The following is a 15,378-nucleotide window of genomic DNA, read 5'->3' on the forward strand; positions in this document are numbered from 1 at the left end:
ACTGGAAAAAAAATCTATTATAATATTTACATTCCACAAAATGAATGAAGAGTTTGCTTGGTTTCAAAATAGATTTTTAATTTTTAAAAATAAAAGAATATCGTACACCTAAGAAGCATTTAATCGACCGAACTGACACACTGCAAAATAGTTTTTAATCACAATGAGGTTATTATCCTGCATTATTACCTGTGTAATTACAATGATTTCTTTTATGTAATGAAGATCTGTCGTGTTAAAAAGGCACGTTGCAAAACCTTATGCGTATAAATGTTAGCATCATATTAAAAGAAACTCAGAACTGAAGTTGTGTAGAACAGTGGGGAGTTTAACTGTACTCCCCACACACCCCCACTGTCTTCCTGTCCCACTCAGATGTGGAAAGACACTTGACGAAGAAGTGACCCAGGTCGTGTTTGGAGATGACTCTTCCTCGCAGCATGTTCTCAGTGACCGTGTACTTTTCAGTCAGAGGATGGTTATCTGCGGAGGACGAGATGATTATTAGCAGCAGGTACTACACTTTGTGTGCAGAAGACACCAAGGCCGTAACCATGTCTTCAACACTGGGGGAGAACAAACCATTTAGTGGGGTTGGATGTGTGTGTGTGTGTGTTTGTGTGTGTGTGTGGTGGGGGGAGGGGTTCAAAAACTTGGTTCTCTATGTGTTAAAGGCCCAAATTTTTATATATATATATATATATATATATATATATATATATATATATATATATATATATATATATATATAGTTTGTATTTATATAGTTTGTATTTATATATTTTCTATCTATCTATCTATCTATCTCCCCTCAATGTCTATGGTGGTTACGGCCCTGTAAAACACGTTTAAAGTGATCACATTCCAAACACATTCAATCTCATGTTCAAAGGTAATTATCATACAGCTGTCATCAGTGAAATTATTCTGATTAACCCCAAATAAAGCTTTTTCTTCACATCTTCTTAGTTTCATCTGACTTATGAAGCCACGTTCTGCAAAGAGCTTACAAAGCCTGTACAGGGTCTCATTGTCGAAAGATATTGGTCAGGAAAGAATTTCCAAAACATTAGATGTACTGAGGTACACTGCGAAGGCCATCATCAACAACTGGAGAAAATGGGGCACCACAGTAACATCACCAAGAACAGGACGCCCCTCCAAAATTTACAAACGGACAAGACAAAAACTTGCCAGGGAGGCTGCCAAGAGACCTACAGCAACATTTAAGGAGCCGCAGGGATATCTGACAAGTACTGATTACTCTCTGCATGTGACAACATTCTCTCGTATTCTTCACATATCTGGGCTGTAGGGTGGCTAGACAAAAGCCCTTCCTTACAAAAAACATCCAAGTCCAACTAAATCACCCCCAAACCATGTGGCAAAACATGTTATGGTCTGATGAGACAAATCTCAAAAGGTATAATAATTCCATAATTCCTAAAGGTATGAAAAAAAAAGCACATCACCAAAAGAACACCATACCCACGGTGAAGCATGGTGGTGGTAGCATCACGCTTTTGGGCTGCTTTTCTTCAGCCAGAACTGGGGCTTTTATCAAGGTGGATGGAATCATGAATAGCTACAAATACCAGTCCATTTTAGACAACCTTCAGGTGTCTGCTAATAAGCTGAAGATGAAGATGAAAAGGAATTTCACCTTTCAGCACGACAGTGACCCAAACGTATAATGATCTATTAACTCATCAACTACCAACACCGTGAGGTTTCACTCAACACTGTAGGTGTTACGTCACACTGTGGACTGAGTCAGTATCCATTACCTGCGATGTGTGGAGGCATCACAGCTACATAATCCAGTCCAGACTCCTTCAGCAACATGTACATGCGCTCATGGTCTTCAGTGACAGGAACCAGGCGAGGAGGAACTTTTGCCCGGTCCCACAGCAAAAACGCTGTGGACAAAGACAACCTAATGATTTGCAATTCATGTTAAATAACATACTTAAAACACATAAACGAGTCATACCGGACATGCAGGCAATCACTTTGCAGATGCCGCGGGCTTTCATACCCTCCAGTATGTTCCGTGTGCCCTCAGACATCATGGTGGTAGGACCTACAGATCAAGCATTTTCATATAAAAATAACTGCCTATTGTTTAAAATATCACATTTTACTACAGTTATAGTATAGTACAATTATTCCTCAGGCAAAGCAATGGTTGTATCTGTCATATTTCCAAAATTTTCCTGAAAATCATATCTGGGGAACAGAATTATGGGCAGACTGCAGGTCATAGAAGGTGTGTCTTTGGGTCCATATATTTGGAAATGAGAACTGGAATGTGGGAATGTCTGAGTTTAAATATGGAAATTTTCAACTAGGAACGAGGAAGAAGGCATATACAGTCACTGGCCACTTTAATAGGAACACCTGTACACCCCGTGCATACATGCAATAATTCAATCAGCCAGTTGTGTGGCAGCAGCACATACCTAAAATCATGCAGATACAAGTCAATATCTTCAGTTAATGTTTACAACAAACATCAGAATGGAAGAAAAAAGTGATCTCAGTGGCTTTCACCATGCTTGTTGCCAGATGTGCTACTTTTTACGCATTTCAGAAAACGCATTTTTACGCATTTGCTGATCTCCTGGGATTTTCACACACAACAGTCACTAGAGCTTGGAATAGAATTTCGCACGGAATGGTGCGAAAAACAAAAAACATTCAATAAGCAGCGGTTCTGCAGACAGAAACGCCTTGTTGATTTGTAAAGCATCCCAGAATGCACAGCACATCAAGCCTTGAGGTGGATGAGCTACAACAGCAGAAGACTACATTGGGTTCCTCTCCTGTCAGCCAAGAACAGGAATCTGAGGCCACAGTGGTCACAGGCTCTGTCCAAAACTGGACAGTTGGAAATTGGAAAAAATGTTTCTGATGTTTGATGTGAACATAAACTGAAGCTCTTGACCTGTATCTGCATGATTTTATCTACTGCATTGCTGCTACATGATTGTCTGTTTGGATAATTGCATGAAGGAGCAGGTGTACAGGTGTTCTTATTAAAGTGGCCGGTGAGTGTATGTCAGGGGTGGACAATTCATTAGCTAGTCCACTGGGCAAGTAAAAGCTCCAGCATGATGCCCAATCTCATAATAATTACTTGGCTAGTTAAGCACCTTAATACAGACTAAGGGAAATGAATGAGTACATTAATTCCCAGGGAGGAGACTATTTTTTGTAGGACAATAATCCTTATTTTTATATAGAGACAAGCCCCCCATATATATTTATATATATATTTATATATTATGTTAGCCTTTGCACAGTGCTGTCTTACTGTATTTATGGCTATCTGTGAATGTCTTTTTACCACTACTGTAATGCTACAATTTCCCCAGGATCAATAAAGTCTATCTATCTATCTATCTATCTTATACTCTAATGATAAGTTTTCGGTGAAGATTTCAGTTATGAGCTGTGGTGCTTTCTCTCCTCACACTGCAAATAATAAAAATATTATCGAGTCTGGCTAGCGTCTTTATTTTCCTTTGATATGTTTCACTGTGAGGTTACTGCATATTTAGCTAGCAGGAGAGTTATATGATGTGCTGCATTTTATTTTACTTGATCAACATTTCAATATACCTCCTGATTCTTAAACAATAATTTCAATGTCTTGGGCACATGTAAATAAATGCTGTAAAGCAAAGACGCCTTGAAACGAAAAACAACGTCAATATTTGGTGCGACGCTTTATCTTTAAAAATGCATGGGTAGTGTCAGGTACAGTTTGTGCAGGTTTATAAGGAAATTGGCTGATACCTCTGCAACAACTCATCTGGAGACTCTGACAGTTGCAGAAGCACTGTTGCTTCTGTTTTCACAGCTAATCCCTGACATTATTTGTCTGAATTGTGGTGTGTTATGTAATATGTCCTTCTTTACTGACATACAAACATTTTTCTGTAACATTGAAATATAAAAAGTTTTTTTACTGACCCAATAATGCAGAAGTTATAAAATAAACATCTAAGACAAAATTAGAGTCTTTTAAAAAAGCGTCTTTGACTTTAAAGTGGCTTTTTTCCTTCTCTGGTTGTAATCCTGTTTGTCTGCAAGGCAACTACAAATTAAAAAAAAAAAAAAAAAACTAATAGCCTGGACACGAGATCTGATTGTCCTGAGTACCTGGGCTACTGATTTGTCCATGCATGTATGTGCATGAATTTTCACATTGGCTAAGAAGAACTAACCTGACAGGATATCTAAGAGAAGTCCTATTCATAAACGTTTATAATTTTCAATGCTAGCCACATAGCTAAATAATACAGCAGGACATCTGAGAGCTTTATGTCTCTGAGAGCACTTAGAAATCTTGCGAGCTGGGAACCTACTAAGAAATATTTGCAGAGACAAATGGGTGTGTCTTTGATAACGTATGAACTTAGACAGAAAGACCCTGTTCCTTCAAACTGGGCCAAAATAGCACATGGCGAGTGATGATAAATGATTTTCACTCCCCATATGTTCTGTTCTGTTCTGTTCTGTCTGTTCTGATGCTTTATCGCAAACGGTAGACATGCACGAGTACCCACTGTCCACTTGGGAATAAAAAAAAAAAGTATATTTAATTCACTAAAAATATGTTTTGCTACTCTAACTCACTAAGATCGTTCCTTGTGCCCAGGATGATGATGACAGCATCCTGACCCTCCAGAGTCTTCTTCACATCCTCTTTGTTAAGGACGTCTCCCACCACAATCCGGGAGGCTTTATGGTCAGCGGCCAGCCTGGACGGATCCCTCACCAGCACAGTCACGTTATATCCTGGGACAAAAATATTCAGAAAGATATTAAACAGCTGCTAAACAAACCCCAATGTGTCACCTCAGCATCAGGAAATGGGGCATTTTCAACACCATGAAAGGTAACGGACATGCAGCAGCTGTTGGCTCTTAAATAAAGTTTATTATGTGTTTATCAGTGAACAGCTGATACCTTCAACAAGATAGACTTGATGTTAAAACTATAATGAATTTCCTGGTTACACAATTGCACTTTTTGACCATCTAGTACACAATTATAGAAGGGATTTATTTATAATCACACTATCCAGTGTCACTCAGATGAGGACGGGTTCCCTTTTGAGTCTGGTTCCTCTCAAGGTTTCTTCCGCATATCATCTCAGGGAGTTCTTCCTTTCCACCGTCTCCTCTGGCTCACTTATTAGGGATAAATTTATAAATTTAAAATTTATATCCTGAATTTATATATTTCTGTAAAGCTGCTTCGTGACAATGTCCATTGTTAAAAGCACTATACAAATAAAATTGAATTGAAAATTTAATTGAATGTGGTTATTAGAGCTGGGCAACAATTGCAAGTATGATAATGGCATTTCTTTTTGTTTTATTAATGTTATTTCTGAAAAAAAAATTATCTTGTATATAGTTTCATTGCAGCTGCATTGAGGCTCATCACAAACAGAAGTGGTATGTAAAACTGTGTACTTTTAGTGTGTAATTAGTTAACACTGAGAAGTAATTTAATTTAGTAATTAGTTAACACTGAGACGCTCAGTGAGATGTAGTAGACTAGAAAAACTCAGATGATGTGTTGGATTACTGAAAAATAGAGTGTGGAACACCAGACATTTTTCTGCAAATCAGTGGTCAAGGCTTCCTCTACAAAGCAAAGTTTTTTTCAAAATGTCTGACTGAGCAAAAAGTCCACATCACAAATGCAAATGAAGAGCAATAAAACAAGGTTTTAGCATTTAATTACTGCATGTTCAATTAAATAGTGCGAGTATGGCTTGGTTGTAAGTGGTTGTAAGTTATAGAGCGAAGTTTCTGTGCATGTTCTCCCCATGCCCACGTGGAAGCGAGTGAATGTCTTTGATCAAGGTGTCCTGCGATGGACTGGCTTCCCTTCAGGGTGCATCCCTTCCTTGTGCCCAGTGTTCCTGGGATCCGGATCCACCGCAACCCTGACCAGGATAAAGTGTCTACTCAAGGTGAATGAATGAATTACACTCATTGCATTATATTTTAAATTTCTGATTACAAAAACATCTAAAAAGAATAATATCGATGCTCACTGGCAGATATTGTGAATTAAATGTGGACCACCCTCTCTGGAGTGAACAGATTAAAAAGTAATCTGACTGTTGTGTCTTATCACTGTGACCTTCTGTGCACCATGACTCAACAAAAATGCGTTTCAGAAACTCCTGCATGAAAGCTGTGTCACGATCCGGGTAAACCATGACAATAAGGAAGAAATGCGGAATCGATTCTGATTGCTCAGCATCTTAGTACAAAATCCCAAGTGCTGAATTAACCCTTACAGTGCTAGAAAACATGCAGTGGTTATAAAGGTTAAGAAACACTGTATGTGTTGATGTGTGCTTGAAGATTTTGCAGCATACAGTGGAAAACAGACAATAAATTCGAATCCTTGTGTTTTGTTGGATGTACCATTCACAGGTTATAGTGACTTTGGGAAGTTGAGACAGAAATATAATAATATTTAAAATGACCAAACTTAAATACATCTATGTTTTGTGTGGAACAGTAAAGACACACTAAATCAGTTGTTATGCCTGGAGTTGCTCCTAGCAGCAGTTGTGTGTAATCAGATATGACTGTGTATAAGACATGGAGGTAATATAATGTCATTTATTTGTTAGATAATTTCTGGGGAAAAATGCTGGTGTCAGTTGATCTTTTAACACTTTCTGCAATCTATTTTATTCTCAAACATAACCTGTGTAATAGAAAACCATGATGGGGGTATATATAGAGCAGATGCAACAATAAGCAGCTATATTTGTCCTAGTTCATGTTGAACAGAGAATAGTAGCCAAGCCTTTAAATAAAGTCTCTTGTAAACATGTTACTATGTCATTTAAATAAGACTTTTAAAGGGTTAAGTGAGCACTCTTAAATTTAGGCTAATAGATTTAATTTAGCTTCAATATTTCTTTCCCTGAGCATTAACTTACTAATTAGATTTGTGTTTAAATGAATCTTTGCATGAATAGCTGTTATGTGACACCTCCTATAATAACAGCTCCTGCTGTTATAAATGATTGTTATTAATAATTATAGAAAATGGCTCTCACCTGCTGCCACTGCAAGAGGTAACGTCGCCAAGCCTGTCATTCCTGTCGAGCCAAAGATCGCCACGTTTTTGATCGAATCAGACATTTTACTGCGTCTGTAAGCTGTATTCCACTTAAAACCACCAGCACAGAGTTGTTATGGTCTTAACAGGAGCGCCTCTGTTATAGCTAATTCAGTTCTCAGGAGAACTCTGGTCACGTGACAACAGCTGGGCACGGGGGGGGGGGGGGGTGAGTGACGTCACGCCGGAAGCGGAAGTACATTTCTACTGTTAACTGTTAACAACATTGCGACAGCAGAAGGCACTCTTTTGGCCTTGTTTTTTTTTTTTTTTTTTTATTATTATTGTTTTTTTTAATTTCTCAGTGCGGGTTATTGTTATACCACTTATCAGTGTATTTTAGCTGCTTTGGTTTTTGTTTTTAGTAGCAATTCGGCAAAAATACTTGTTTCAACCATTATCACCTCATGTTTTGTTGCATAAAATGGCTCATTTCCCCAAATAAACAAGTATTCAGACCACTGTTTAGAGAGGAAAGGGAAAAAAAGTAAAGAATGTCATAAAATATGATCATTTTTCCCCAGCCTGGCCCAAAGTCTTCTTCAGCCTTTGAAATATTCTAACATTTTGTAGAAAAATGCTTAATTTCCCTACATGACTCAGTGCTAGACCACTCCTTAGAGGGTTAAACATCTTGGGCCACTAAATTTCACCACAATCTTAAATAAATATTTATAAGATTTCCTTAAATAGGATAGTTTTTGTCTCTAACCTGCCCCAAAATCATTTTCGTCTTTAAAGATATTGTAATATGTTAAATAAAATGCCTAATTTTCAAATATGAACCACATAAAAATAGCAATTTCATTATGAGAGTCACTGTTCCGGCCACTATTTATGGAGTTAAAACATTTTGTGCCACTAAAATTTCACCACCAAAAAAAAAAAAAAAAGAAAGAAAGAAAAGAAAAGAGAGAACAACTGACCATGAGCTCTACTTCAATTAGCTTACAACTGGCCATTCTGCCCTGCCTATGTGCAGGCCATCTACCTAGCTCTATGTTCTGGTGTACTTAGTTTAATAAATTATTTATAATAATTTAATAATTATAATTTAATAATTCTGTGCAGAAAATCTGCACTAAACTGCACTGCAGCAAACAAATTGCAAGGATGCTGCAAAACACAAACCTTTACAGACAATACGTAAGTAAGTAAGTAATAAATAAAATGATGTAGTGGTGGCAAGAGATCATACACACACATAAGGATAAGATAATGGACACACAAGGAAAATGTCTGTCAAATAAAGTATCAGCCCATACCAACAATAAAGCAAAGTTGAATGAAATAGCTATATAAGTAAGGACATAATGTGATAGGACATTGTCCTAAAAACCTGGTGGTTTGGTTATAGAGTCTGATGATGGCAGGTATTAAGGATGTTCTGTACCGCTCCGTGATGGTCAACATACAGTATAGCTATCAGAAAGATGGTGCTTGACACCTTTGACTGGAACATGCTTTCCTTAAATAGGATAGTTTTTGTCTCTAACCTGCCACAAAATTGCCTTCAGTCTTAAAAATATCATATGTTGAATAAAATGCCTAATTTTCAAATATTAACCACATAAAAATAGCAATTTCACTATGTGACTCACTGTTCAGGCCACTATTTAGGGAGTTAAAACATTTTGGGCCACTAAAGTTTCACCGCAATAAATTTTTATCACATGAGATGTGAGTACTATTGATCTTTCCAAGCTGAGTGCTGTGAGGCAGCCTTTCTTTGGCACTGGAACCAGGCATTATGTTTTCGACAGTGTAGTTACTTCGCCTTTCCTCAGGCTCAGGTTGAACAAGTGCTGTAGTATTCCACAGAGGTGGTACAGGGGTTAATAAACTCCAGGTAACCTTGCCCTAATGGAATCCCAACAGCTTTCTCCTTACCTGGTCTGCCGTGTCTTTCAGCACAGGATGAGCACAAGGGCCCTAATGTCTATCCAAGCAGATGGTAATGTCACTTTAATTTTTTAAATGTATTCAGAAGAAAATAATGTCCAGTGTCTTGCTGCAGTTCACTCAAGTTTCAGCACCATCACGTTGCATAACCCAACTCCTTAGAAAGAGGCCTAAACATGGGTTTATATTATATAATAAGCTATTTTTATGCAGCATATTATGATATTTTTAAGGGCGAATAAGACTTCGGGTTAGGAGGTGAGTCTTTCAGTTTTTCTTTCAGATGATGGTGGGTTTTGATCGCTGAACAATGATTCATTCAGGACAGTTAGGCATTTTAGTTTTAAGTACTTTTAAGGGTGAAGAGCATTTTCTGGCCCAGGATGTTTTAACCCTTCAAACAGTGGTCTAAACATTGACACATACATGAAAATAAAACACATTATGCAACATATTATGATACTTTTAAGGGGTTGAAGAACACTTTGGGTCAGGCTGGAGACTTTATTATCTGATTTTAGGATGTCCTGTTCTTTTATATTGAGATAGGTTTTGGGTGGCCCAATATTAGGCTGCGAGCCAAATTCAAATTAAAATTTTACTGGTCAAACACACAACCATACGCAGAACTACGTGCAGTGAAATGCTTTTTACGACTGTCTCATGACATAAAAAACAAAATTTACATAAAACAGAATTTACTTGCATACAAGTAGCAAAAGAAAAATATAAAAATATAATATAAAGGTTAAAAAAAGATAGATGGCAAAAAAAAGTGTGGACTACTTAAGGAATAAAGTGCAGATACAGTCAGGTCCATAAGTATTTGGACAGTGACACAATTTTTGTAATTTTGCCTCTGTAAACCACCGCAATGGATTTGAAATGAAGCAATCAAGATGTGATTGAAGTGTAGACTTTCAGCTTTAATTCAAGGGGTTTAACAAAAAATATACCATATATACCATTTAGGATTTACAGCCATTTTTTACAGAGTCCCTCCATTTTCACAGGCTCAAAAGTAATTGGACAACTGACTCATAATTGACTTATAATCAGTGTTATTCACTTCATCTGTTAGTGGTTTGAATGTTATGACTGATCAGTACATATATATATATATATATATATATATATATATATATATATATATATATATATATATATATACACACACACACACACACACACATATATGGGACATTTAGAAGGAGACTTTAGACCAAGCTGGAATGACGTTTCCCAATTTTAGGAAGTCCTGTTTTGACAGAGTGTGATGAAAATAGGAGAATTAGGCTTTCATAGGCTTTAATACAACATATTTTGTCAGTTTCAAGAGTAAAGAAAACTTTGGCCCAGACTGGAGGCAATTTATCCTACTTTAGTAAATCCCTTTCTTTCAGGCTACGGTGAGATTACAGTGGCCAGAGTTGTCTTATGCCCTTAAACGGTGGCCTGAAATTGGGTCATACAGGCATTTTTATATTACAACATATTATGATAATTTTAAAAGTATAAAGGGTTAAACAATATCTTCCCCAAATCTAATTAAAAATCTATGTTAAAAAGTACATTTACAAGTGGTGTAGTGAACCAATTCAATGTCTCTTTACAGTTCTACAAAAGTGTTTAAAAAAGGAAAAAGACTAAACAGAGCCCTCTACTGGTTCAATGTCGTAACTGCAGTGTTTTCAGTAGGAACAGTGAGGTTCTAACCCGTATAAAATTAAACTTTAGTCCCATATCAAAGTAAAACACACGTATTTTATCAACTTCATCCTGTTTAAAGTAATTAATTGTTCTCTTTTTCTGAAGTGTCCATTATTCTTATACCCAAATGCTGTACAGTGTGTAGACCTGCCCTCTTTACAGAAAAGAGGGCGGAGCCGCACATACGTCACTCTCACGCACGCGACGCTGGAGGAAAGAGCGGGTGCTGCTGGGACATGTAGTTTTTAGGATGTAGTTAAAGTAAAAGCAGTTGAAACGGTTGAGAAAAATAATGCACCATAACACAATTCATAGAAGGAAAATAAAATCTGGTTACTACAAATATCGTAAATAGTTAAAAAAAAAATTTGCACACGAATGAAATGAATACAGAATTCACTTCCGGGATCCGTGTGACGTAACCTACGATGAGGGAAAAGGTCCAAAGGCGATGCAGAAAACAATTCATAAGCGACAGTATAAATTTGGCTCCTTTAATATGGGAATAGATAATATCTGTTCCACAGTGCATACGTCACAGCGAATATATTTAGGATGTATGCTCAAAAATACATATTTTTTGTCATTATATTCTTAACAAGAAATCTTTCAGTGCTTTCATGTCTATGTTTCTTCTCCCTAAACACATTTTTTATACTTCTCCAGTTAAAGGACTATATTGATTATAATTAAAGAATTTGTATAACATAGGCTACATATTTAACTATATAGACAAGACTTAACAGAATAGCTAAACATATGTGGACTGTTTCATTAGAAACATTAAATGAGGCACATGCAGATAAAAAAAAATGTTGATTTACCATTAAATGAACACAGAAATGTATAAAATTGATTTTCATTTGTGCCACCAAGGTAGATTCCAGATTCTTTGTTTACACAAGATAAAATACTAAACTTGAAATAAACTCTAGATTAAATCACATCAGCCTTAAATACTGATTAGACAGATAAGTTCCATCAGACTGCATCTCTCTCTCTCTCTCTCAAAGTCAAAAGGTTGTTTGATTGCCATGATTTGTACTGCCAAATACAGACTTTTGGGTACAAGTCAGAAAATAACTACAGAAATAAATAAATAGAAACAAATGCATTCACATGCATTCACCAATACAGTAAAAAAAAAAAAAAAAGAATGAGAATTTAAATAAATAAATAAATAAATAAATAAATACATATATTTTAATAATAATAATAATACCAATAATTTAACTAATTTAATAATAATATTTTTTTTAAATGATACACACATACATATGTATATACAGAATACATACATACATATTTTAATATTACTTCTACTACTACTAATAATAATAATAGAAAACAATGACACATACACACACATACTGTATATATATATATATATATATATATATATATATATATATATATATATATAGATAGATAGATAGAGAGAGAGAGAGAGAGAGAGAGAAAGATTTTTTAATTCTATTTATTTGTGTGTGTATAATTTTTTCTATTATTATCATTAATTATTATTAAAATATGTATGTATTCTGTATATATGTATGTATGTGCATATATATATATATATATATATGTCTGTGTGTGTGTGTATAATTTTTTTCTATTATTATTATTAGTAGTAGAAGTAGTAATATTATTAAAATATGTATGTAAATATTCTGTATATACTTATGTGTGTGTATACATATATAATGTGTGTATGTATATATATATAATGCTAATAATAGAAAAAAATTATACACACACAAATAAATAGAATTAAAAAATCTCTCTCTTTCTCTCTCTCTCTCTCTCTCTCTCTCTCTCTCTCTCCTCATTTCCAGGTTCTTCTCCAGGTTTCCTCAGCCGTTGGAGAACCCCTCTGCTGTAGTGTTCTTTATGGATCAGTTAGCAGACAAGCTTAAGAAGCCTTCAGGACTCAGAGCATTATCAGTATACTGTTTATAAGCACAGGACGCGACTCGAGCTCGTGCAGCACTGGAGCCCGGCAGTGATGCTGCACGTGTGCGTGCACGCGCGCGCCGGCACAGCGCGGTAGGGAGGCGGGCTTGTGAAGCGGGGAGTCGGTATAGCTACTATTCGATACAACACTACAGTGCGGGATAAGTGGATATCCGACTACACCGGCTGCTATCCGACTGTGCAGTTTGACCGCACACACACACACACACACGCACACGCATACACACAAGCGCGCGCGCACACACACATACTCATACACGTTTTCTGTTACCTCTTCACCCTGCTCTCCTCGCGCACGGTCACTGCATCCTCCTCTTGCCGGTGGGCTTTTTTTCCTTCTTGCACTGCAACGATGCAGAGCGCAGCGGCTCCTTCCCAGCATCACTGACCGCATCAGGTTTTCTAAAAGCGCAAGACAGGCATCCTCAGGGCTGGGGCTGCAGGTAGGACCCTTACAAGCTGCAAGATCTGTGTGCTTGGGTGCTTATGTGTGTGTGTGTGTGTGTGTATGTGTGTGTGTGTGTATATGCCTGCTCATCCATCTATAGGTCGTTGTTACATTGAGGCTGCTGCAGTCATGTCTGGGCCCTCTTCTTCTGTCCATGTCTTATCACAGGATGCTAATGTTGATCTGTACCAGGGATCAAGGAGATGTTGTAGGAATACACCGCATCCTTCAATATGTCATACCCTTTTGAGTGAAGCTGATTGAAATACTAAAAAAAATCGGATATGTCATAGGCTAAATATAGTATGTTTCATTGAAAATAGATTTGAAGGTTGTTTTTTTTTAAATAGCTATAACAAATTCACATCCTTTAATTCTTGATGGATGAAGGCTGTATGCAAAAGGACAAAATGATTGTCAAGCTGCACCTTTTTGAATGGTTCTCTAATTGCAGTACAGGTCTACTGTCCAGATTACACATATTCTAGTTCTATATTGTGTTATAAATCTCAAATGCACTAGAACATCACATATGAGGATGCTCCATTTTGGCCTATGTTTGATACACATATCAGAATTTACCAGTCTGGAGATAGTGACCTAGTAGTCATTCATATTCATTCATATGCTGTGTAAGCCCAAAATATACATAAACAGAGCTGTGTGCTAAATGCTAACACACTTTATAGTTATGTGATTACTGTTCAAACCTGGACAGCATTGGGTGTGTCTATTGCAGTAAAACTTATCAATGTGAAGTATAGCATTACTGAATTTGGCAACATCAGAGGATGTTTAATAATAATAATAATATTAATAATGATAATAATAATAATAAATCATGAGAAAGGTCAAGGAAGAGAGACATGAAGGGAAAAACACTTGTGTCATTTTAATGCAGAATGGAAAAAGTGGGTCGACATGTATGCTGGGCAAGACACACTCGACCCACACACACACTGTGCACAAAAACTGCAGTGTTTCAATATCGATTATAGCACATTTCAAGTGCAGAAGGGCACACCTGCAAATAAGGCATGCTAAAGTAGCAATCTACTTAGTCTAAAGCATCAGTTTAGATCAGATATGGATAATGCTTTATAATGCTTTAAGTTACTGCAGGCTGATATTACACAAAGAATTCTGTATATTAATAATAGATTGCGATTTCTCAAACCCGGGGTTTTTTAATCAACACAGCACATCATATCACATTAAAGTGATAGCATGGCTAAACATAAAATCGTAGTTCCCAAATTTAATCAATGAGCCAAGACATATTCAGTGTCCAGAATTTGCTTAGTAGGTTTAGTTTTGCACTTAACTACCAGGCTAATGTAATTAACCTTTAAGGAGTCAGTTTAGAGTTATGTAAACTGCATGTGCATGCCTCAATCATCACACTCTTGCCTCATATTGTTTGGTTCAATAACCCTATTTGTACACAATGAGTCATAAAATAGAAAAACAAGCACATATTTTAAAGAATATACTAATCACAACATACAATTCTAGCATCATAACTTGTATGCAGTGGTAACAAGCTGCATATGTTCAGGAAGGAAGTGATTCAAGCCTCAAGATGGCCACTATTACTGTTTTTTTAGCTGATGCTCTTTTGTCCATTTTTATAGACAGCAGTGTGTCATAGAGTGTGAGAAACCACATAAGCAAGCTTGTGTGATTTGACTGAACAGCTCGACACAGCAGTTTGAAGCGAGTGTGTGATGAGAGATATGCAGTTTTTACAATCCTAAATTGATGGTGATCTTAAGATTTCATTGCTTGCTGTAATGTAGCTTCAGTGCAAAACTAAAGACAGCAAACTTCCGACACGTAAGACTTCAGACACATGTCTTAGTTAGTTAAAAAATGTAACTCAAGAACAAAACTAAAATAAGTTCATATTTATCAAAAGCACACTGTATAATAAAGGACAGGGCAGGCCACAGGAGGGGTAAAATAATGACAACGCAATGACATGAAAAAATGATGCATTAAACACTGGACACAATCATGTTTACTAGGCATTATGAAGACAGAATATAGAAATCAAAAACTTAGAAGAGGACAGTAATTAGATTTTGAGACATTTCTGGCATTTCATGGCTGTATCAGTCAGGACAGAGTATTTCATGATGGCAAACTGATAAACTAACTGGAACTAACTTGAACTA

The 15,378-nt window shown here is 36.5% G+C and overlaps 2 protein-coding genes across 4 annotated transcripts in view; one reads left to right on the forward strand and one right to left on the reverse strand.

The window, feature by feature from the left end:
• Nucleotides 1–52: 52 nt before the first annotated feature.
• Nucleotides 53–7,328, reverse strand: blvrb (biliverdin reductase B). The gene is made up of 5 exons (XM_026913450.3): nt 7,106–7,328; nt 4,645–4,806; nt 1,994–2,083; nt 1,788–1,919; nt 53–483 (listed from the first exon to the last, which is right to left on the reverse strand). The coding sequence occupies exons 1-5, from the start codon at nt 7,188–7,190 to the stop codon at nt 329–331; spliced, it is 624 nt and encodes a 207-aa protein (XP_026769251.1). The 5' UTR covers nt 7,191–7,328; the 3' UTR covers nt 53–328.
• A 5,401-nt stretch (nt 7,329–12,729) lies between these two features.
• The window catches only part of LOC113526807 (spectrin beta chain, non-erythrocytic 4), a 75,512-nt gene continuing 72,863 nt past the window's right edge, over nt 12,730–15,378 (forward strand). Inside the window, exon 1 of one of the 3 annotated variants that reach the window (XR_003402807.3) lies at nt 12,730–13,196. The gene's annotated coding sequence lies outside the window, so the exon portion shown is untranslated. The remainder of the gene's footprint in view (nt 13,197–15,378) is intronic. The other 2 variants (XM_026914166.3, XM_026914167.3) reach the window with 2 other exon arrangements.

This window comes from Pangasianodon hypophthalmus, chromosome 6 (genome assembly GCF_027358585.1).
Source record: "Pangasianodon hypophthalmus isolate fPanHyp1 chromosome 6, fPanHyp1.pri, whole genome shotgun sequence".
Taxonomy (NCBI): Eukaryota; Metazoa; Chordata; class Actinopteri; order Siluriformes; family Pangasiidae; genus Pangasianodon; species Pangasianodon hypophthalmus.